Raw genomic sequence first — 21,736 nt, forward strand, 5'->3', positions numbered from 1 at the left:
TGGGTGAAGTCTATGTGATCTTGCTGTAAAAAAACAGAAACTTTTGCGCTCACGAGATTAGCTGCCATTTTTACTGGAGAGTGCTATTAGGTTGATTATTTTTGCAGATGATTAATAGACAAATTCCTCAGGTCCACCAATTTATTTCAGAATTTTTGGAGTTACAGAAGTATTTGAATGATACAGATACTACAGACTGTTCTGTTTGTGACAGATTCTGTTTTCATTGTGTTGTTTGCTTATTTTGATGAATCTATGAGTAGTATCGGAGGGTATGAACCATAGAGAAGTTGGAATACAGTAGATATTACACCAATATGAATTTATAATGAGTTCACAACAGTACCTAAGTGGTGATTTATTTTCTTATACTAACGGAGCTTACGGGTTTTCTGTTGAGTTTTGTGTTGTGAAGTTTTCAAGTTTTGGGTAAAGATTCGATGGACTATGGAATAAGGAGTGGCAAGAGCCTAAGCTTGGGGATGCCCAAGGCACCCCAAGGTAATATTCAAGGACAACCAAGAGCCTAAGCTTGGGGATGCCCCGAAAGGCATCCCCTCTTTCGTCTTCGTTCATCGGTCACTTTACTTGAGGCTATATTTTTATTCACCACATGATATGTGTTTTGCTTGGAGTGCCATTTTATTTTGTTTTGCTTGCTGTTTGAATAATATCCCAAGATCAGAAATTCTTAAATGTTAGAGAGTCTTCACATAGTTGCACAATTATTCCACTACTCATTGATCTTCACTTATATCTTTTGGAGTAGTTTGTCATTTGCTCTAGTGCTTCACTTATATCTTTTTAGGGCACGGTGGTGGTTTTATTTTGAAGAAATAGATGAACTCCCATGCTTCACTTATATTATTTTGGGAGTCTTTAGAACAACATGGTAATTTGCTCTGGTTATAAAATTAGTCCTAATATGATGGGCATCCAAGATGGGTATAATAAAAACTTTCATATAAAGTGCATTGAATACTATGAGAAGTTTGATTCTTTATGATTGTTTTGAGATATGAAGATGGTGATATTAGAGTCATGCTAGTGGAGTAGTTGTGAATTTGAGAGATACTTGTGTTAAAGTTTGTGATTCTCGTAGCATGCACGTATGGTGAACCATTATGTGATGAAGTCGGAGCATGATTTATTTTTTGATTGTCTTCCTTATGAGTGGCGGTCGGGGATGAGTGATGGTCTTTTCCTACCAATCTATCCCCTAGGAGCATGCGCGTAGTACTTTGTTTCGATAACTAATAGATTTTTGCAATAAGTATATGAGTTCTTTATGACTAATGTTGAGTCCATGTATTATACGCACTCTCACCTTTCCGCCATTGCTAGCCTCTCTTGCGCCGCACAACTATCGCCGGTACCATAACACCCACCATTACCTTCCTCAAAACAGCCACCATACCTACCTATTATGACATTTCCATAGCCATTCCGAGATATATTGCCATGCAACTTTCTACAGTTCCGTTTATTATGACATGCTCCTTCATTGTCATATTGCTTTGCATGATCATGTAGTTGACATCGTATTTGTGGAAAAGCCACCATTCATAATTCTTTCATACATGTCACTCATGAGTCATTGCACATCCCGGTACATCGCCGGAGGCATTCACATAGAGTCATATTTTTGTTCTAAGTATTGAGTTGTAAGTAAATAAAAGTGTGATGATCATCATTATTAGAGCATTGTCCCACTGAGGAAAGGATGATGGAGACTATGATTCCCCCACAAGTCGGGATGAGACTCCGGACGAAAAAAGAGGCCAAAAAAGGAAAAAAAGAGAAAGGCCTGTAACACCCCGGATGTAACTTTCCATATTTGTAACTCCAACTCTTGCCATTTTCGGCTATGTGTTATGATATTCCCTCCGTGGTTGGGTTTTGTTTTTCGTTTTGCATTTTGTTCATGTTATGCATCTCATATCATGTCATCATGTGCATCTCATTTGCATACGTGTTCGTCTCATGCATCCGAGCATTTTCCCCGTTGTCCGTTTTGCAATCCGGCACTCCCACCTCCTCCGGCGCACCCCTCTTCTTTCTTTTCGTGAGCGGGTATTGAACATTCTCGGAATTGACCGAGTCTTGTCAAGTGTCCTTGGTATACCACCGGTAGACCACCTGTCAAGTTTCGTTCCATTTGGAGGTCGTTTGATGCCCCAACGGTTAACCGGGTAACCGCAAGTTCCTGTTGTGTGTTGCAGCAAAACCCCCCTCCAAACAGCCCAAAACCCACCTAAGTCCCCTCCATGCTCTAGGTCGTTCAATCACGATCGTGTGGGCGAAAACCGTGCTCCATTTGGAGTCTCCTAGCTCCCTCTACCTATAAAAATACCTTCCCCTCCGAAATTTCGGATCAAACCCTAGTTCTTTTCCCCTCCGCGCCGCCGGGCGCTTCTTCCTCAGCCGCCGGACACGTCCGCCGCCGCCCCTCGCCCAATCGCTGCCTGCCACGTGGCAACCCGCCGCCGCCGCCGGCCCGTAGGCCCACGGGGAGCCCGCCCCGGGCCGCCCCGGGCCAGATCCCGCGGCGACGCCCGGCCGCCCGTCCTCTCCGCCGCGCCCGAGGTTCCCCGCCGCCCGCGCCTCGCCGCCAGGTCCCCGCGTCGCCGCCGGACCTCGCCGCGCCGCCTCGTCGCCGTCCGTAACCGCCGCCGCCTCGGTGCCCGCGTCCGCTGCCGCCCGTCGCCCGGAGCCCGTCGCCGCGCCTTCCTCCTCCCGCTCCGGCCTCGTCCCCGCGTCTCCCTCCTCTCCTCCGTCCGCCGCGCCCCTTCCAACTCCGGCGAGCTCGAGCCCCGATCCGATCTGAGATCCAAGGTTGACTTCTCCCTCTCCCGAAATATTCCAAGTCTGGAAATATTTGCAATATGTGCTCCTGTTCATCACATCATAACTCTCTGTATATAGCTCCGTTTCGTGCGTGTAATATACCAAAATGTTCGCCTCGAGATGATCTTCATTTTGTTCCATTGTGCCATGTTCATTTGAGTCCATCTTGATGCCCAAATCTCTGATGCAAGAGTGCTAATTGCTGTTAACTGCTGTTACTTATAAGAACTTGCTGATTTGTTATTTTTGATACTATTGATGTGTGCATCTTACGGGCATGAGATCTACATGTGTTTTGATGTATGCCATGTCGTCTTTATAGAGATGTATGCCATGTATTTTTGTGATCTCTGTGGTGACTAACACAAACATGCAAACTAGGCTTCGTGATGTTTCTGATTTCAGGGACTTGGTAATTTTACAAAGTCTGTGACTGCTGTTATTTTGTTGCTATGTATCCATGTGGCTACAGAGAGATCCATGCTCCTTTTGGTGATGTTCAGTAAGGATGTTTTGTATATATAGTTATGATCTATCCATCCATGCCCCTGTTTGCAATTATGGAATAGCCTCGCATGACTCAATCTTGCTCTACTTTTGCTATAAAATGTTTCTGGCAGATTGTTTACGTGTTATTCAATTTTGCCAAGGTTGTTGTAGTTGATCCATCCATGCTATGTATTTGCTCTTGCCATGGATAGCTTCATAAACATGCCATCTTGCTGTAGGTATGCTTTTTTTGTCATGAATTGCTTTGTAGTGAGTGAATCAAGCTCACCAAGATGCCCTCATAATGTCTGTTTCTGCCATGCTCTGTTTTCTGCTAAGTCTGAAACCTGTTAACGAAACTTGCTATGTTTACATGGTTGTCATCATATCTTCTCGTCCTTTTTGGCCTATGGCCAATAAGGTACTTTTGTCATATGCAGTTAGTCAATTCATTCCATGCCTTTTTTTGCTTTGTTAAGTTCCTGTAGCATGTGTTTTGCTTGCTCTGAACATTGCTACCTGATGTTATTTCTGCCATGTCCAGTAATTTCACCAAGTCTGTGAACCTGTTATCGTTTGCACTTTTTCCATGCTTGTTTGAGCCTGTTATGTTGTGATCTAGCCGTAGCTCAGTATTCATCTTTTGTCAAGCATCTCCTGTAGATTACTTCCATATGCTTTGTTGCTATGTTGGAGTGATGTAGCATAGTTTCTTGATGTATTCTAAGTGCTATCATGCTGTTAATCACAGTTTCGTGGCATTCTTGTTTTGCTTGCCATTTGCAAACCGTGCATCCGTTTCCGGTGATCTTTATATCGATTTCAACCAAAATCATCTCATATTTCCAGTGGCATGCTTGGTTTGCCAAGTTACTGCCTTGTTCATCATTTTTCTTCCGGAGCACGCATATGCATCGCATACCACATCTCGCATATCATGCATGTTTTACATCATGTTGCTTGTGCATTTCCCGTGATTGATTGTGGTTCCGTTGCTTGTGTTATTGTTTCGGGTAGATCCGGGAGACGAGTTCGTGAACGAGGAACCTGTCGAGTACGCTTACGAGGATCAAGCTTTCGACAAGTCTGAGAACTTTGCAGGCAAGATGACCATACCCTCGAAATCACTTCTATCTTTGCTTTGCTAGTTGTTCGTTCTATTGCCATGCTTCGCTACCTACCACTTGCTATCATATTGCCATGTCAAGCCTCTAACCATCCTTTCCTAGCAAACCGTTGTTTGGCTAAGTTACCGTTTTTGCTCAGCCCTTCTTATAGCGTTGCTAGTTGCAGGTGAAGTTGAAGTTTGGTTCCATGTTGGAACATGGATATTTTGAAATATCACAATATCTCTTATTTAATTAATGCATCTATATATTTGGTAAAGGGTGGAAGGCTCGGCCTTATGCCTGGTGTTTTGTTCCACTCTTGCCGCCTTAGTTTCCGTCATACCGGTATTATGTTCCTTGAGTTTGCGTTCCTTACGCGGTTGGGTGATTTATGGGACCCCCTTGACAGTTCGCCTTGAATAAAACTCCTCCAGCAAGGCCCAACCTTGGTTTTACCATTTGCCACCTAAGCCTTTTCCCTTGGGTTTTCGCGAGCCGAGGGTCATCTTTATTTAAACCCCCGGGCCAGTGCTCCTCCGAGTGTTGGTCCAAACTAGAGCACCGTGCGGGACCGTCCCTTGGCAACTTGGGTTACGTTGGTACCTGTACGCTTAGCTTATCCGGTGTGCCCTGAGAACGAGATATGTGCAGCTCCTATCGGGATTTGTCGGCACAGCGGGTGGTCTTGCTGGTCTTGTTTTACCATTGTCGAAATGTCTTGTAAACCGGGATTCCGAGACTGATCGGGTCTTTCCGGGAGAAGGTTTATCCTTCGTTGACCGTGAGAGCTTATAATGGGCTAAGTTGGGACACCCCTGTAGGGTATTATCTTTCGAAAGCCGTGCCCGCGGTTATGAGGCAGATGGGAATTCGTTAATGTCCGGTTGTAGAGAACTTGTCACTTGACTTAATTAAAATACATCAACTGTGTGTGTAGCCGTGATGGTCTCTTCTCGGCGGAGTCCGGGAAGTGAACATGGTTTGAGTTATGCATGAACGTAAGTAGTTTCAGGATCACTTCTTGATCATTACTAGCTTCGCGACCGTTGCGTTGCTTCTCTTCTCGCTCTCACTTGCGTATGTTAGCCACCATATATGCTTAGTGCCTGCTGCAGCTCCACCTCATTACACCATCCTTTCCTATAAGCTTAAATAGTCTTGATCTCGCGGGTGTGAGATTGCTGAGTCCTCGTGACTCACAGATTCTTCCAAAACAGTTGCAGGTGCCGACGATGCCAGTGCAGATGACGCAACCGAGCTCAAGTGGGAGTTCGACGAGGAACGTGGTCGTTACTATGTTTCTTTTCCTGATGATCAGTAGTGGATCCCAGTTGGGACGATCGGGGATTTAGCATTTGGGGTTATCTTATTTTCATTTGGATTTGACCGTAGTCGGTCTATGTGTGGATTTTGGATGATGTATGAATTATATTTATGTATTGTGTGAAGTGGCGATTGTAAGCCAACTCTCGTTATCCATTCTTGTTTCATTGCATGGGATTGTGTGAAGATGACCCTTCTTGCGACAAAACCACAATGCGGTTATGCCTCTAAGTCGTGCCTCGACACGTGAGAGATATAGCCGCATCGTGGGTGTTACAAGGCCCAAATAAAAAAATGAGAGAAAAAGAGAGAAGGGACAATGTTACTATCCTTTTACCACACTTGTGTTTCAAAGTAGCACCATGATCTTCATGATAGAGAGTCTCCTATGTTGTCACTTTCATATACTAGTGGGAATCTTTCATTATAGCACTTGGCATGTATATTCCAATGATGGGCTTCCTCAAAATGTCCTAAGTCTTCGTGAGCAAGCGAGTTGTATGCACACCCACTTAGTTTCTTTTGTTGAGCTTTCATACACTTATAGCTCTAGTGCATCCGTTGCATGGCAATCCCTACTCACTCACATTGATATCTATTGGGGCATCTCCATAGCCCGTTGATACGCCTAGTTGATGTGAGACTATCTTCCTCCTTTTTGTCTTCTCCACAACCATCATTCTATTCCACCTATAGTGCTATGTCCATGGCTCACGCTCATGTATTGCGTGAAGATTGAAAAAGTTTGAGAACATCAAAAGTATGAAACAATTGCTTGGCTTGTCATCGGGGTTGTGCATGATTTAAATATTTTGTGTGATGAAGATAGAGCATAGCCAGACTATATGATTTTGTAGGGATAACTTTCTTTGGCCATGTTATTTTGAGAAGACATGATTGCTTTATTAGTATGCTTGAAGTATTATCGTTCTTATGTCAATATTAAACTTTTTTTTTGAATCTTATGGATCTAAATATTCTTGCCACAATAAAGAAGATTACATTGATAAATATGTTAGGTAGCATTCCACATCAAAAATTCTGTTTTTATCATTTACCTACTCGAGGACGAGCATGAATTAAGCTTGGGGATGCTTGATACGTCTCCAACGTATCTATAATTTTTGATTGTTCCATGCTATTATATTATCCATCTAGGATGTTTTATATCCATTTATATGCTATTTTATATGATTTCCGGGACTAACCTATTAACCTAGAGCCCAGTGCCAGTTTCTGTTTTTTCCTTGTTTTTGAGTATCGCAGAAAAGGAAAACCAAATGGAGTCCAATTGACTTGAAATTCAACAGAGATTGTTTTTGGACCAGAAGAAGCCCACAGAGTACCGGAGATGGGCCAGAAGAAACCTGAGGCCACCACGAGGGTGGGGGGCGCGCCCTACCCCCTGGATGCGCCCCCTACCTCGTGGCCGCCTTGGAGACCCCCCTGACTTGTTCCCGACGCCAAGACCTCTTATATATACCCAAACTTCCAGAACATAACCTAGATCGGGAGTTCCGCCGCCGCAAGCCTCTGTAGCCACCGAAAACCAATCTAGACCCGTTCCGGCACCCTGCCGGAGGGGGGAATCCCTCTCCGGTGGCCATCTTCACCATCCCGGCGCTCTCCATGACGAGGAGGGAGTAGTTCACCCTCGGGGCTGAGGGTATGTACCAGTAGCTATGTGTTTGATCTCTCTCTCTCTCTCTCTCTCTCGTGTTCTTGAGGTGGTACAATCTTGATGTATCGCGAGCTTTGCTATTATAGTTGGATCTTATGATGTTTCTCCCCCTCTACTCTCTTGTGATAAATTGAGTTTTCCCTTTGAAGTTATCTTATCGGATTGAGTCTTTAAGGATTTGAGAACACTTGATGTATGTCTTGCGTGGGATACCCGTGGTGACAATGGGGTATTCTATTGATTCACTTGATGTATGTTTTGGTGATCAACTTGTGGGTTCCGTGACCTTGGGAATCTATGCATAGGGGTTGGCACACGTTTTCGTCTTGGCTCTCCGGTAGAAACTTTGGGGCACTCTTTGAAGTTCTTTGTGTTGGTTGAATAGATGAATATGAGATTGTGTGATGCATATCGTATAATCATACCCGCGGATACTTGTGGTGACATTGGAGTATCTAGGTGACATTAGGGTTTTGGTTGATTTGTGTCTTAAGGTGTTATTCTAGTCCGAACTCTAGGATAGATTGAATAGCTTCGTGTTATTTTACTACAGACTCTTGAATAGATCGATCAGAAAGGATAACTTTGAGGTGGTTTCGTACCCTACCATAATCTCTTCGTTTGTTCTCCGCTATTAGTGACTTTGGAGTGACTCTTTGTTGCATGCTGAGGGATAGTTATATGATCCAATTATGTTATTATTGTTGAAAGAACTTGCACTAGTGAAAGAATGAACCCTAGGCCTTGTTTCAACGCATTGCAATACTGTCTGTGCTCACTTTTATCATTAGTTATCTTGCTGTTTTTATATTTTTAGATTACAAAAACCTATATCTACCATCCATATTACACTTGTATCACCGTCTCTTCGCCGAACTAGTGTACCTATGCAATTTACCATTGTATTGGGCGTGTTGGGGACACAAGAAACTCTTTGTTATTTGGTTGCAGGGTTGTTTGAGAGAGACCATCTTCATCCTATGCCTCCCACAGATTGATAAACCTTAGGTCATCCACTTGAGGGAAATTTACTACTGTCCTACAAACCTCTGCACTTGGAGGCCCAACAACGTCTACAAGAAGAAGGTTGTGTAGTAGACACCAGGAGCCAAGGAATATTTGAAGGTATTAGCAGCTGAGTTGTCAATTCAACCACACCTGGAGATTAATTATCTGCAGCAAAGTGATCCGTAGCAGAGTAGTGTGATAGTTTTGATAATGGTAGCAGCAGCAATGGTAATGGTAACAGTGGTAGCAATAATTTTGTAGCAAGTGCAACAGTAACAACAGCAGTAGCAACTTAGCAAGAATAATATAGGATAAATTCGTAGGCATTGGATCGGTAATTTGTTGGATGATATTCATCTTGTGACAGTCATAACCTAGGGCGATACGACACTAGCTCCAGTTCATAAATATAATGTAGGCATGTATTCCGTAAATAGTCATACAAGCTTATGGAAAGAGCTTGCATGACATCTTTTGTCCTACCCTCCCGTGGCAGCGGGGTCCATATTGGAAACTAAGGGATATTAAGGCCTCCTTTTAATAGAGAACTGAAACAAAGCATTAACACGCGGTGAATACATGAACTCCTCAAACTACGATCATCATCGGGAGTGGTCCCGACTATTGTCACTCCGGGGTTGCCGGATCATAACACGTAGTAGGTGATTATAACTTGCAAGATTGGATCTAGAACATGGATATAATGGTGATAACATAAACAATTCAGATCTGAATTCATGGCAGCCGGGCCCAAAGTGACAAGCATTAAGCATGGCAAAGTCATAGCGACATCAATCTGAGAACATAGTGGATACTAGGAATCAATCCCTAACAAAACTAACTCGATTACATGATGAATCTCATCCAACTCCTCACCGACCAGCGAGCCTATGAAGGAATTACTCACTCCCGGTGGGGAGCATCATGGAATTGGTGATGGAGAAGGGTTGGTGATGATGAAGAACGAACCCCCCCCTCTCCGGAGCCCCAAACGGACTCCAGATCCGGCCTCCCGATGAAGAACAGGAGGTGACGGCGGCTCCGTCTCGTGGATCGCGATAATTCTTTCTCCTATTTTTTTCTGGAAAAATATGATTTTATAGCGTCGGTTTCAGGGTCTGCGGGGTCACCAGGTGGGGACAACCCACCTGGGCGCGCCAGGGACGGCAGGCGCGCCCTTGTGGGTTGTGCCCACCTAGGTGCCCCCCTCCGGTGGCTCTTGGCTCCAGAAATTCTCTTTTATTGTATAAAAAATCCTCACAAAGTTTCGTTCCATTCCGAGAACTTTTATTTCTGCACAAAAACAACACCATGGTAGTTCTGCTGAAAACAACGTCAGTCCGGGTTTAGTTTCATTCAAATCATGCAAATTAGAGTCCAAAACAAGAGGAAAAGCATTAGGAAAAGCAGATACGTTGGAGACGTATCAGACGTCACTCCATAACTGGATGTGAATAAAGGTGACATACGGGTATACCGAGAACGTATGTCTCGATATCGATTGTTCAAGATTGGGATTTGCTCCTCTGACGATAGAGAGATACTATGTAGGATGACTCGGTGTTATAGTACCATTATCGTATGGCCAGACACTTGTGATTATGATCACGGGATGTCAAAAAGTAGATACGAGTAAAGAGAAGAAAATCGACAACAAAGGTAACCGATATAGTGATCAATGTGTTGATTATAGAGATACCGATAATCTCACCTCGGGTTTTGTAAACGTATTGCGAAGCAAAGGGAAGGTATTCATAAACAAAGGTTCACTCGAGAACTTCATGAATGTGCTAGAGTTAACAAGGGTGTCTAGATTCCGTTGTTAACTACTGACTGAAAAGTGTCCCGGGTCATGTCCGCTTATTGTTGAACGTGTAGGGTCACACACTTAATTGGTAGTAGTTATGATCACTAGAGAAATGAGAGAACGAGCATAAAAAATGTTTTGGAGAGTTCTGAAAATGTTTCTGATGGTTCGAGAAGAGTTTCAGGAATTTCGAAAAGGTATAACATGATTTTGTAAAGTCTGAATCTATACATTGAAAGTTTTCAAAGGTCTCGGAATGGGTCCGGAGACATCCAAGATTTTATGTACGAAAGAAAGTTGTGAAGAACCATCATGACATGACCATATCTAGTGGGCCCCATGGGTCCCACATGGGGCGCCACTTCCATAAGGAAGGGTTAGGACAAACTAGACAAGGAAGAGAGTCATCCCTCCTTGGTCCATGTGGAAGAGGAGGACTCCTCCATAGGGGCACACAAAAATCCTAAGGGGATTTTTTCCAATAACTCCTTGCTCTCCCGGTTTAATTGACCCAAGTGTTTAGGCTCATAATGAGACATGCTCTAATATCTATCTAATTAGTCTAATAGAATTAGACTCCTAATTAGACGAGTAGAGCCGCTAGGCTTTCTCTCTCTATCTAGTTTTCTGCAAGTTCTTCTTCCTGGACATTGAAGCTCTGCTGGACTACTACTTCGCAGCATGTGGATAACTCGGAGGGGTTATCTACTTCGATTCCTGTCTCGAAGAATATTCTCGCGGTTAGGAGGTATAACCTAGCAGCCGAAATCGTCATGCTACACCAATTTCTTCACTGCTTTTGCTACTCTGCTCGTCAATGAGTTTGAACATTACCACCATCTTCCTAGAGTGTGTGTGATTGTGTAGTATAAATTTTTGTTGCATAGCAGGTTCCCTTACAAGTATACCGGGGGTGGCCAATGGACCGGGAACCCCGATATTGGGCCAGCCTCAAGGGCCTGGCGGTAGCTCCATTCTAGCATGCAATCTAGGGGCCCGACTCGAAGGTGAAGGATGATCTTGGCATGCAAGCCAGGAAGCCCTCATCGATAGGTCGATTAGGATCTGTGTAAACCCTAGCCCTCGTCCCATTTATAAGGCGAGGCTAGAGGTAGATCAAGGCATCTCTTCCATTATACACAAACCTTGATAGTTATCATAATCATCCACTTTGTAACCCCCTTGCACGAGGTGCTTCCACATCAATTCAAAACAAAAATAGGACACAAGGTATTACCTTAACCATGAGAGCTCGAACCTGGGTAAAAACCCCGTGTGAACTCCTCTCTGGTACTTCCGGATACGCTCTCCACCCTATCGAGGGCACTGCCAGTTTTCTGTACCATCAGGTAGCGCGCCAGGAACGGGCTACGGCAGCCAAAGACCTAGCCCAGATAAGATCTCTAGTCATGCCTGATGACTTCATGCAGGGCCAAACTTTCATCTTTGCTCCTTCAAGTTCGTCGCCGATGGACGAGGGTTGCTCTACTATGAGACGCTGCCTCCCCCCATCAGCAAGATGCACTTCGGAAGCATCGTGTTCCATGTGTTGCCTGTCTCCGTGCTCCGCCACCACACTTAGCACGTGAAGCAGCACCGATTCCGGCCGATCTCGGAACGCCTGGATCTTCACCAACCCACCAGCCCACTTGATCTCAAAGCGTACACATTATCCTAGCAACCGGTTAGTTGTTCATCAACTAGTGGAAATTGGAAACTATAGTCTCGGTGATTTACTTGAAGGACTACAAATATTTTTTCACTATTTGTCATTGAATATATAGTTATTGTACACTAAGCTATTTATGTACTTGCGTTTCAGGACTCCTGACATGGCAGAGATGTTGATGCCTTGGTTTTGGAGTTTAATATGGACAAATAAGCTGTTAATGTTCATATCGCCGCTTGACTCCCATTTTGTTTGCCTTGACAGAGTGGAGAGTATCATGGGAAAATAAGGGTCCAAGCTACATTTGTTACCACCTCTAAGGTGGTAGCGACGTCTGTCTCTTTTGTTCTTCTTCTCTTTCTGTTCTGCCCTCTTCCATGACGAAACAATTGTCACCAATATTTGATACACTAACTAACTATTGTTCTTACTTCATGCATGTTCATCTATCAATAATATCTGTTCTCACGGACGTCTATGCTTAATTATTTTTTGTTTGCGAGGAGTCTTTTGCTCTAATATTGACACGCGAGTAGACATATGTTTCTTTCGGTGTTTCCATGTGCCATGCATTGATATTAGATTGTTTGTGGCGAATCCATAGGTTTATACCTGTTTATGGACGTGTAGGCCACTGGCTTATTTTTCTTCTTGTTTGGCTTTTCTACCTTAGAATGTTTTTTTTGCGGTGGATTTCCCTCATGTGCTTTACTTTTGCCTTCTTTTTCTTAACTATATATGTGTATCAAAATATATATGAAAGATGTACGACCCAGTTTCTTGATTCAATAGAAGCCCAAAGCGGTCCATATGATACCCAAATGAGATCCACATAGTTTTAAAATCATGAGGCTTGTGGTACTTCCTCCATTCCCTTATACAAGACCACTTCATATTTGTATGTCTACCTTTAGTATGAAGCGGCTCTGGCAACAGAAGAAATCCCCAGCTGCGCCGTCTAGCATAGTCCATTGCTTACTAACAGAGGGTTCCTTGTGTTGATTGGCAAGCAATATATAATTTTCTATAAATAATATAGTAGAGGATAAGTACTCTTACATAAACAAGTAGCACTAGATGATAAGCACTCGTACGAGTCATACAGTCAAACCCCTTGGCCCTTGGGACACCTCATGTGCACGGGTGAATATAAAGACGATTGGTTCTTCAGTTTGTTTTACATGTGCCAAGAGGTGCCTTCCTGGAAACATCTTGAAAGGAAAACATAAGCTTGTTTGCCAATGTGAATCGCTTTCAAAGGTACTGTATACAACTTATACGATGTCAAAAGTTTAGAGCGACACAATTCCGGAGAGTTGACATTGTTCATTCAGCGTGGTGGAGTACCCTCCATCTCCATGTGAAGCCGAATAAATTATCGGGTGGTTGCTCCTTGCTGTCCCTCCCAGCCGCTACCCAACAGTGCAATGTACTTAGTCGTCTCTTGGCCTTCCGTGACGCCTGAAGTAGTATCATATCAGATTGATACGTGCACTTGTCTACAAAGTTGACTCTGAGATGGATACATACAGGTTGCTGTTACCTTGCTATTCAATTTTTGGACGAATAGATAGATGTACTTGTTGCTGTCATACTTGCTGTAAACTCAAACCAACTGTCCTCCACCCCTCTGATGATCGGATTTTCGTTGGTATGAGTGCATTTGGTCGTATCTAGCTACATGACACGCTTGTCCATTTTGTTCCTGGCTCCTGGGTCATGCTTGCTTTTTGAAAGCCTGATGCATATGCTTTCTAAATTGACACACATGCCGTAGTGCAAACGCCGACCAACTTAAGTCTTGTAGAGTGAGCATCTAACGAAGAATATTGGATGGTTTCTTTTTCCAACTCCAACTTTTCTTGTTTGAAATGACTGCCCAAACAGGGCGTACCTTTTTGTTTGAAATGAGCGCCGAAACAACTGTTTGTTTTGTTTGAAAAAAGGAGTTAGTAATAGCCATTTTATATCAGCTGTGATTGCACCGCTACTACCCATTCCTATCCATTATATATCAGCTGTGAGCCTTGCACCGGCCGCTATTATTCTATTCCTATCCGATGGTGTTCTCACGGCGCTGCTCGCATGAAAGCAACACGGAGGACAGACACAAACGCAGGACATACAAACTTCAAAGAGTAAAATGCATTGATGGTCACTGGACTTGTCGTCTACGCTCACTTTGGTTACTGTACTTAAAAATACGGTCAATACGGTCACTATATACGTGTTGTGGTGATTATACGGTCACTGTAACACCGTATAGCTTTGTATTTTGTTTAGTTGACGGTCAAATGACACCTTGTCAGCTTGGTTTCTCTCTCGGTCCCACCTGCCAGTTGTAGAAGGACAATAAAATAAAATAAATAAAAGCAACGCCACGTTATGAGACCGCACGCTGGCAGAGGCCGTGAGCTAGCCAGTAGAGCGTAAGACGGTTTTTGTTGTATTCCAAACGATGTCTTTTTTACCATTAGGATCACACACCTGCACGGCTGCACGCATGCACTAACACGCGGCCGAGGAGCGCCTGTAGTTGCGGAAGTCGGCACTCGGCTTGCAGACGCGATAAGTTTGTGCCGATGCTGTCGAGGTTGCAGCGCCGTGATGTTGCTCGGCAGCTCGCCGTCGACGGGCCGCCGGAAGGCACCCCGCAACACCGAGAACGTGCAGGTGCTACACGAGGGCGCATGGAGGCGCGCGTGGCCTGCGGCGGCGTTAAGTACGTCGCCTGCGAGAGGTGCTACGGCACAGCTTTCCCACGACGGCGCGTCGGCGCCCCGCATTCTGTCCAGCGTCGCTCCTGGCTGGTTCCTGCATGCACGAAGCCTGGCTCCCGCCGTTGAGCCTGGTTGGTTCATGCATGAAGTAACCATATACTGATAAGTAAGCTTGCTTAGATTCACATGGCCGGTCTGAAGCCCATTAATTGTTAGCACTAATATTATCGTTACATCCAAGATCTAACAGCCGGTCTAGAGTCCATTGCCGGAATTTGAACAACTAAAAATACCGATGATCACCCGAAAAAAAGAAAAATAAGAAAAATACAGATGATTAGATGCACAACCGAACACTTCATGGAAGGACACACGGAGTTGCACATGAGCTGCATTATATTATCGGATATTTTCAAAATGGATGCTGCATTATATTACTCCATCAGCAACTACAACGAAAGATGGTACATTCTTTTGCCAGGGACGAAGATGAGATTATCTCCAACTGAAGTGCGAAGACACACACAAACACAAATATGCACGTACAATATGCACGTACCCCATTGACAGGTGGGGTCCGTGTTGGTAGAGAGAGAAAGTGAGCTGACAAGGCGTCATTCAGATGGTTTGACTGGTCAACCAAACAAAATACAGAGCTATACGGTGTGACAATGACCGTATAATCATCACAACACGTATATAGTGACCGTATTGACCGTATTCTTAAGTACAGTGACCAAAGTGAGCGTACATGACAAATGTAGTGACCACCAATGCATTTTACTCAACTTCAAACAACCAAGTTGCTTCATATGTACTAGGAATAGAATACTTTGCGTATGTACTACTGTCTGAAATCAAATTATTTCATTCATAGTCATTACATGCTCACAACAAAAAGGAGGTATGCACCCGAACATTTATCCGTACAGTTTGCACCGTACGTACGTACGTGCTGGTCCGTACTGATACTGTTACATGTAGAGAGAAAACGACCGGCCAGAGAAAGCCAACAAACTTTGCCACGGTTTCGATCTCCACATCTAGTTGTTCTTCTTGCGTTTCTCAATGAAGAAGAAGAAGGCGAGGGATGCGACGGAGAAGGCGGAGAAGACGCCGGCGGCAACCTTGATGGAGGTGGTGACGCCGGTGATGCTGACGACATTGAAGGCGGAGGCGGGCGCGGTCTGGCCGTAGGCGACCTGCGTGCCGGAGGCGTCGAGCGCGTAGGCGCGCACGTAGTAGGTGGCGGTGGGGATGTCGAGGGCGACGCGGTACTCGACCTTGCCGGTGCCGGGGTAGGCCTGCTGGGTGACCTTGAACTGGCAGGTCTTGTCCTTCTTGAGGTCGTCGTGGGTCTTGCGCCACTCGCGCTCCTTCTGGCTCACCGGCGCGTAGCAGAGGCTCACCTTCACGTTCTTGTAGTCGGCGTCCTTGCCGGCCGGCTGGCTCGCGTTCAGGGCCCACGTCACCGTGATCACGTCCTCGCCGGCGTGAAGAACTGGTCAAGGATCAGTTAAGTTGGTCATTTTTGTTACGATGAAGAAAAAGAAGAGGCGCAAACAAAATTCCCTGCATAAGTTCTCTTAATAAAATTGAGCATCTATTTCGAAGATTCTTCTACTGGCCGGCAGCCGGCTGACCTTGGCATATTTGGAATGGCATACGACAAGGCTAATTAATTTGTTGCATACATGGCCATATATGCCAACCTATGACGTTGCTATAGCAAACAGCGGAAACAGTTTCTCACATGCGGCGCCAAACAAGGAAGCATATACGAGTGTACGACGGACGTACCTTGGCCAGGACTGGGGGAGGCGGTGACGTCGAGGGTCACCGGCAGCTTGGAGAGGTACGCCACGGCGCCCGCCGACGCGCAGCAGCCGGCGGCGAGGACCACCAGCAGCAGCGCCGTGACCATGCCTTGGCGAGCCATCCCTGCGCGCGGCTAGCTAGTCTTGGTTGCTGTTGATCGATCGGAGAAGGCAAGAGAGGAGCTGGGGGGACAAAGTTTGCTTTGCTTGGCTTTGCTCTTGTGGGATTTGGAGAGATGCAGGAGTACGGATGGGTTTAATATAGGCGCGCGCCATGCCCATGGGTGTTGACCGTGGGCGAGAGGAGGCAGATGAGATCAGCGGGAGCTGCCTGCACCTGCAGTGCCGTGTTTCGCGGGGCCGAGGAGGTGCCCGTCCGATTAAGCTACTGCGAGCTACTTTAGGCGCTCCCAAGTCAAATCTAGCCCGCGTCTTGTCCTCTCCGAATCCCAGCCTCTTCCTCGTCTGATTTGCTCAAAAGGGCAAAAGCGGCTGGCCGGGGGTGAGAAGCGACGGCCACAAATAAAACTGCAATTGGCCCAGCCTAAATCATCATTAAATAGTGAATACTTACTCCTCAAATCAAACCAAAATGTAGGGAGCGTTTGATTTTCCATTATGATTTTCGTTTATAATATGTCTATAAAATTACTATAGAGACATACATCGAAAAAACATTTTCAAGATAAATATAATGATATTATTTGTCAGTCTGGCTAAATCTCAGTCGACTAATATTTAATTATGTATCAATCGACTAAGATTTAGTTATGTCTCGATGCTATATTAGTGAGATCTTAATTTGAGATCTGTGCAAATTCTTCTCAGATTTTTGTGAACATAATACAATCGAAGTCACTCACATACACGAGCATACATTCACCCCTATGAACACACACACGCACACCCTACGCTTATGAGCACCTCCTAGAGACTGAGCCGATATATGATCTTGAATTTACGAAATCACCACAAGCACCACGTTGTCGACAAAAACATCCGCTCTCATTGAACGAACATCGTCGGAAGCCTGGAATAAATCCAGGAATAATGTGAGCATCAATGTCAAGGTTAGGATTTGAACCCTGGTGGGTGGGGGGTACCACTGTCCTCCTAACCATCCAAGCACAGGTTGATTCTCATTTTTATTTTTTTCTTTCCCTCTTGCATAGTATGTTACTTGACTGAGACTTGGTTAAGTCTCAGTAGACTGAGACCTAGCCACACCCATTATTTATATATGTCCAATCCATATACTTTGATGTGTGTTCTTTAACACAGTGCAGATGTGGACGCTCATATATACACACATACACTCGTCCCTAGAAACACACGCAAGCACACCCTACCCATGTGAGCACCTTCGAGAGACCGAGGCAGCACATCATATTGAGATTGACGAAGTCACCACAGGCGCCTCCGTGGTCGATAGGAATGTCTCCTCCCACTTAATGAATATCCCCAGAAAGTCTAAAATAAACCTACGAAAATGCGAGCGCAAGTGCCGAGTCTAGAATTTGAACTCTGGTGGGTTGGTTCCACCATAAAGAACTTAATCATCTCGGCTAGGCTCAGTTCTACTTTGATATGTGTTAGTGGTTTGAACCTTTGTGGCTCTGGTGGTTTGCTTTATATAGAAAGCGGGGCGAGATCCTTTTTCGTATGTTAGTGGTCAAAAGCTATGTATTGAAGACCTTGAAAATTTATGTGCCATAAATGTTGGGAATGTGAGAATAATTACAGAAAATACCGCACAAAAAGGTTGTTGTTGTGTACGACAAAGTGGATTTACACCAGCTCAAATTTTTCTCTCCAACAACAGCCCCATAATAGGGCACTAACTGCTCCAACAGCTGCCTTAAAATAGGGCACTACAATTGCATACATGTTGACAAAGATATTCAATCAAACTCATCTCAAATGAATTGAAAACAAATAAAGCACAGATACTACAAACATAACATCAAATTCATCAATCCACAACATCAAAATCTTACATAGTTCGTCACAAAAATTGTTCATCGCACGATACACCAAACATAGAGATAAATAAAACTAGGGATGTTGTCCCCATGCCATGTCCACCATCCTCCATGAGATCTTTTTGAAAATCTTCTTGGGTATCAGTATATCGAATGTAATGGCATGCCTCAAGTAAGCGTCGGATTCGGTCTTCCCTTCTACGCGGCTGCACCGGTATCCCCATGAGTTCATAGAAGGTGTAATCCAAATATATCCCACGCTCGTTCTCAATGAGCATGTTGTGCATGATCATGCACGACGTGATGATGTACCATAGGACCCCTTGATCCCAAAACCTAGCCGGCCCTCGCAAATAGCAAATTGGGCTTGCAAAATCTCGAAAACCGTCTCCACATCTTTCCTAGCAGTCGCTTGAGCATTATGAAATTAAAGTTCTTTCTAACCTTGGGGACTTGAAATTGGCTTCACAAAAGTAGCCCACTTTGGATATCCCATCCGCAAGGTGGTAGCCTAATACATCTCCATCGTATCTACTTTTCCAAACACCTTTGCTCTTGTTTTGTAATCTAATTTGCATGATTTGAATGAAGCTAACCCGGACTGACACTGTTTTTAGCAGAACTACCAGGTGTTGTTTTTGTGCAGAAATAGAAGTTTTTGGAATCGAACGAAACTTTGCAGAGATTTTTTATTGAAAAAATAAAAAATACTGGAATGAAGATCCACTGGAGGGGGCCCACCTGCTGCCCACAAGGCAACATGGCTCGCCTACCCCCCAGGGTGCGCCCTGATGTCTTATGGGGCCCACGAGGCTCCGTCTGAACTAATTTCAAGCCTATAAATTCCGTCTTCCCAAGAAAAAAATAAGAGAAGAAGTTTCATCGCATTTTATGATACAGAGCCGCCGCCACCTCCTATTCTTCATCGGGAGAGTTGTTCTCGAGTCCGTTCGGGGCTCCGAAGAGGGGGATTCATCACTGTCGTCATCATCAACCCTTGTTCATCAATAATTCCATGATGCTCACCACCGAGAGTGAGTTATTCCTTCGTAGGCTTGCTGGACGGTGATGGAGTTGGATGAGATTTGTCATGTAATCGAGTCAATTTGTTAGGGATTGATCCCTAGTATCCACTATGTTCTGAGATTGATGTTGCTATAACTTTGCTATGCTTAATGCTTGTCACTAGGGCCCGAGTGCCATGATTTCATATCTGAACCCTCAATGTTATGATCAATATATTTGAGTTCTTGATCCTATTTGCTAGTTGTATGCACTTGTTATTGTTCAAAACCGTAGACCCCAAAGTGACAATGATTTGGATACTCTGCGGGGATGACTGTAATTCGAGAAGTTCATTTATTCACCATGTGTTAATGCTTTGATCCGATTTTCTATTAAAAGGAGGCCTTAATATCCCTTAGTTTTCCTTATGGACCCAGCTGCCACAGGAGGGTAGGACAAAAGTTGTCATGCAAGTTCTTATTATAAGCGCATATGACTATATACGGAATATTGCCTACATTAAATTGATGAATTGGAGCTATTGTGTATCACTCTAGGTTCTGACTGTTACATGATGAATGTCATCGATACAAATATCCGTCGCTGATCAAATGCCTACGTTTTGCTCATATTGTCTTTGCTAAGTTACTACTCTTGTCGTTGCTACTACAATCACTACAAAACTGCTACTGTTACGGTTACCGTTACTATTGCTACTGTTACTGCTACTATCATACTACTGTGCTACTAAATACTTTGCTGTAGAGAATTAACTTTCTAGGTGTGGTTGAATTGACAACTCAACTGTTAAGGCTCATAAATATTCTTTGGCTCCCCTTGTGTTGAATCAGTAAATTTGGGTGAAATACTATCCTCGAAGGCTGTCGCGATCCCCTATACTTGTGGGTGTCGGGGGAAATGACACCTACAGGATCACGAGGAATCCCTTTTGCTACAGTTGGCGGGCGCGGGGTTGTGCAAAGAGCGGGTCTAGAAGCCAGCACGAGGATCGTTTACCCAGGTTCGGGCCGCAAGGATGCGTAATACCCTAGTCCTGCTTTTGTGTATATTTGAGCGTTCTTGAGCTCTTGAACTAGCTAAGGTGTGTGCGTCGTCCAAAAGATCCGAATCCTTCCTCAGTACGCCGCGGACCTCCTTTTATAGTCAAAAGGGGTCGCCACAGTGGCACACAGGAGGTGGAGAGGTATGTACAGTAGTCGAGTCTATCTCCTGGCACCGTCGAACAAACGCATTTAATGCGCTGCCGACGTGCCCTTCTTGCTTTATCGGGGATGGCAAGGAAGCTCGTCCCAGCTGTCGCTGCCTCGCCTAGCTTCGACGCTCGTCCGAGCTAACGAGGCGCGTAGCGCCACGCTGGCTGGCTGCTGAGTTGATGCGGTGGCAGAGTCTTCACGAAGATCTGCATGCCACCACGCAGGTGCTTGATGAGTTGGCCTAGAGGCCGCACGTCGCCATGCAGGTGCTCGCCTAGTTGGTGGGCTGGCAGCTGCATGGGAACGGCGGTGGAGTCTTGGCAGACGTGGGCCTGGCTGCGGCCCCGCGGATGTCTTCGGCAAGGGTCTTGCTGGGGCCCTGGCAAGGGTCTTGCCGCGACGTCGTGGGCATCCCCGGTAAGGGTCTTGTCGGGTGGTCTCATGGGTATCCTCGGCAAGGATCCTGCCGAGGATCTTCGTCTTCTGATTCTCATCTAGTCTTGTATGTTCTTGGTCTTCACAAAGATCTGCATGCCACCACGGAGGCGCCTCCCGAGCTTTGGTTCCAATGTGGTTGAGGGCGTTGGAACTCTCAGGCTCAAGGGTGGCAGCTCTGCAGGCGTTGGGCAAGCTGCCCCGGCAAGGTTCTTGCCGGGGGAGCCCGCCTCGCCCTTCTGCCCTTCGTGTTTCTGGCTTGGTGTTGCTCTGGTTGTCTTGTGCCTTTGCTTCCTCTTCCCCGCCAAGCGTGGCCAGGGGCGTGGGGCTGCGACTGCCTGCGCACAAGTAAAGGGGTACAAAAAGGTACCCCTACTTTTGTACACCGACAGGAGCCCCCGGGCCTGGGCCACATATAAGCGCGGGGCATTATTGGGCCAGGCCCAGAACGGTGTGCGGGCGCGCGTGTGGCGGAGTTTTTATTGCAGTAACTCCCTTGCTCGTTGCGCTTCCCCATGACCCGCATTGAATGCGCGACGTGGGGGTCATGCGTGGGGCGGTTGCTGCCCTCATGCGTCACATCGTGGTAAAGAGGCGGCTCGTGCCTTCCCCATAAGAAGAGGAAAACGC

General features: G+C 45.4%; 1 protein-coding gene across 1 annotated transcript; it reads right to left on the bottom strand.

Moving 5' to 3' along the window:
- Nucleotides 1-15,416: 15,416 nt before the first annotated feature.
- Nucleotides 15,417-16,695, bottom strand: LOC543399 (probable high-affinity nitrate transporter-activating protein 2.2). The gene is made up of 2 exons (XM_044560620.1): nucleotides 16,454-16,695; nucleotides 15,417-16,154 (listed from the first exon to the last, which is right to left on the bottom strand). The coding sequence occupies exons 1-2, from the start codon at nucleotides 16,590-16,592 to the stop codon at nucleotides 15,697-15,699; spliced, it is 597 nt and encodes a 198-aa protein (XP_044416555.1). The 5' UTR covers nucleotides 16,593-16,695; the 3' UTR covers nucleotides 15,417-15,696.
- Between the last annotated feature and the right edge of the window lie 5,041 nt (nucleotides 16,696-21,736).

The sequence above is a fragment of the Triticum aestivum genome, chromosome 6D, assembly GCF_018294505.1.
Source record: "Triticum aestivum cultivar Chinese Spring chromosome 6D, IWGSC CS RefSeq v2.1, whole genome shotgun sequence".
In the NCBI taxonomy this organism is placed as follows: Eukaryota; Viridiplantae; Streptophyta; class Magnoliopsida; order Poales; family Poaceae; genus Triticum; species Triticum aestivum.

Excerpts from the sequence above, each read along its gene's own strand:
- LOC543399 (XM_044560620.1), bottom strand. The coding sequence starts at position 16,592 with ATGGCTCGCCAAGGCATGGTCACGGCGCTGCTGCTGGTGGTCCTCGCC. Across the intron at positions 16,155-16,453 it reads CTCCCCCAGTCCTGGCCAAG|TTCTTCACGCCGGCGAGGAC; the intron begins GTACGTCCGTCG and ends ATCCTTGACCAG.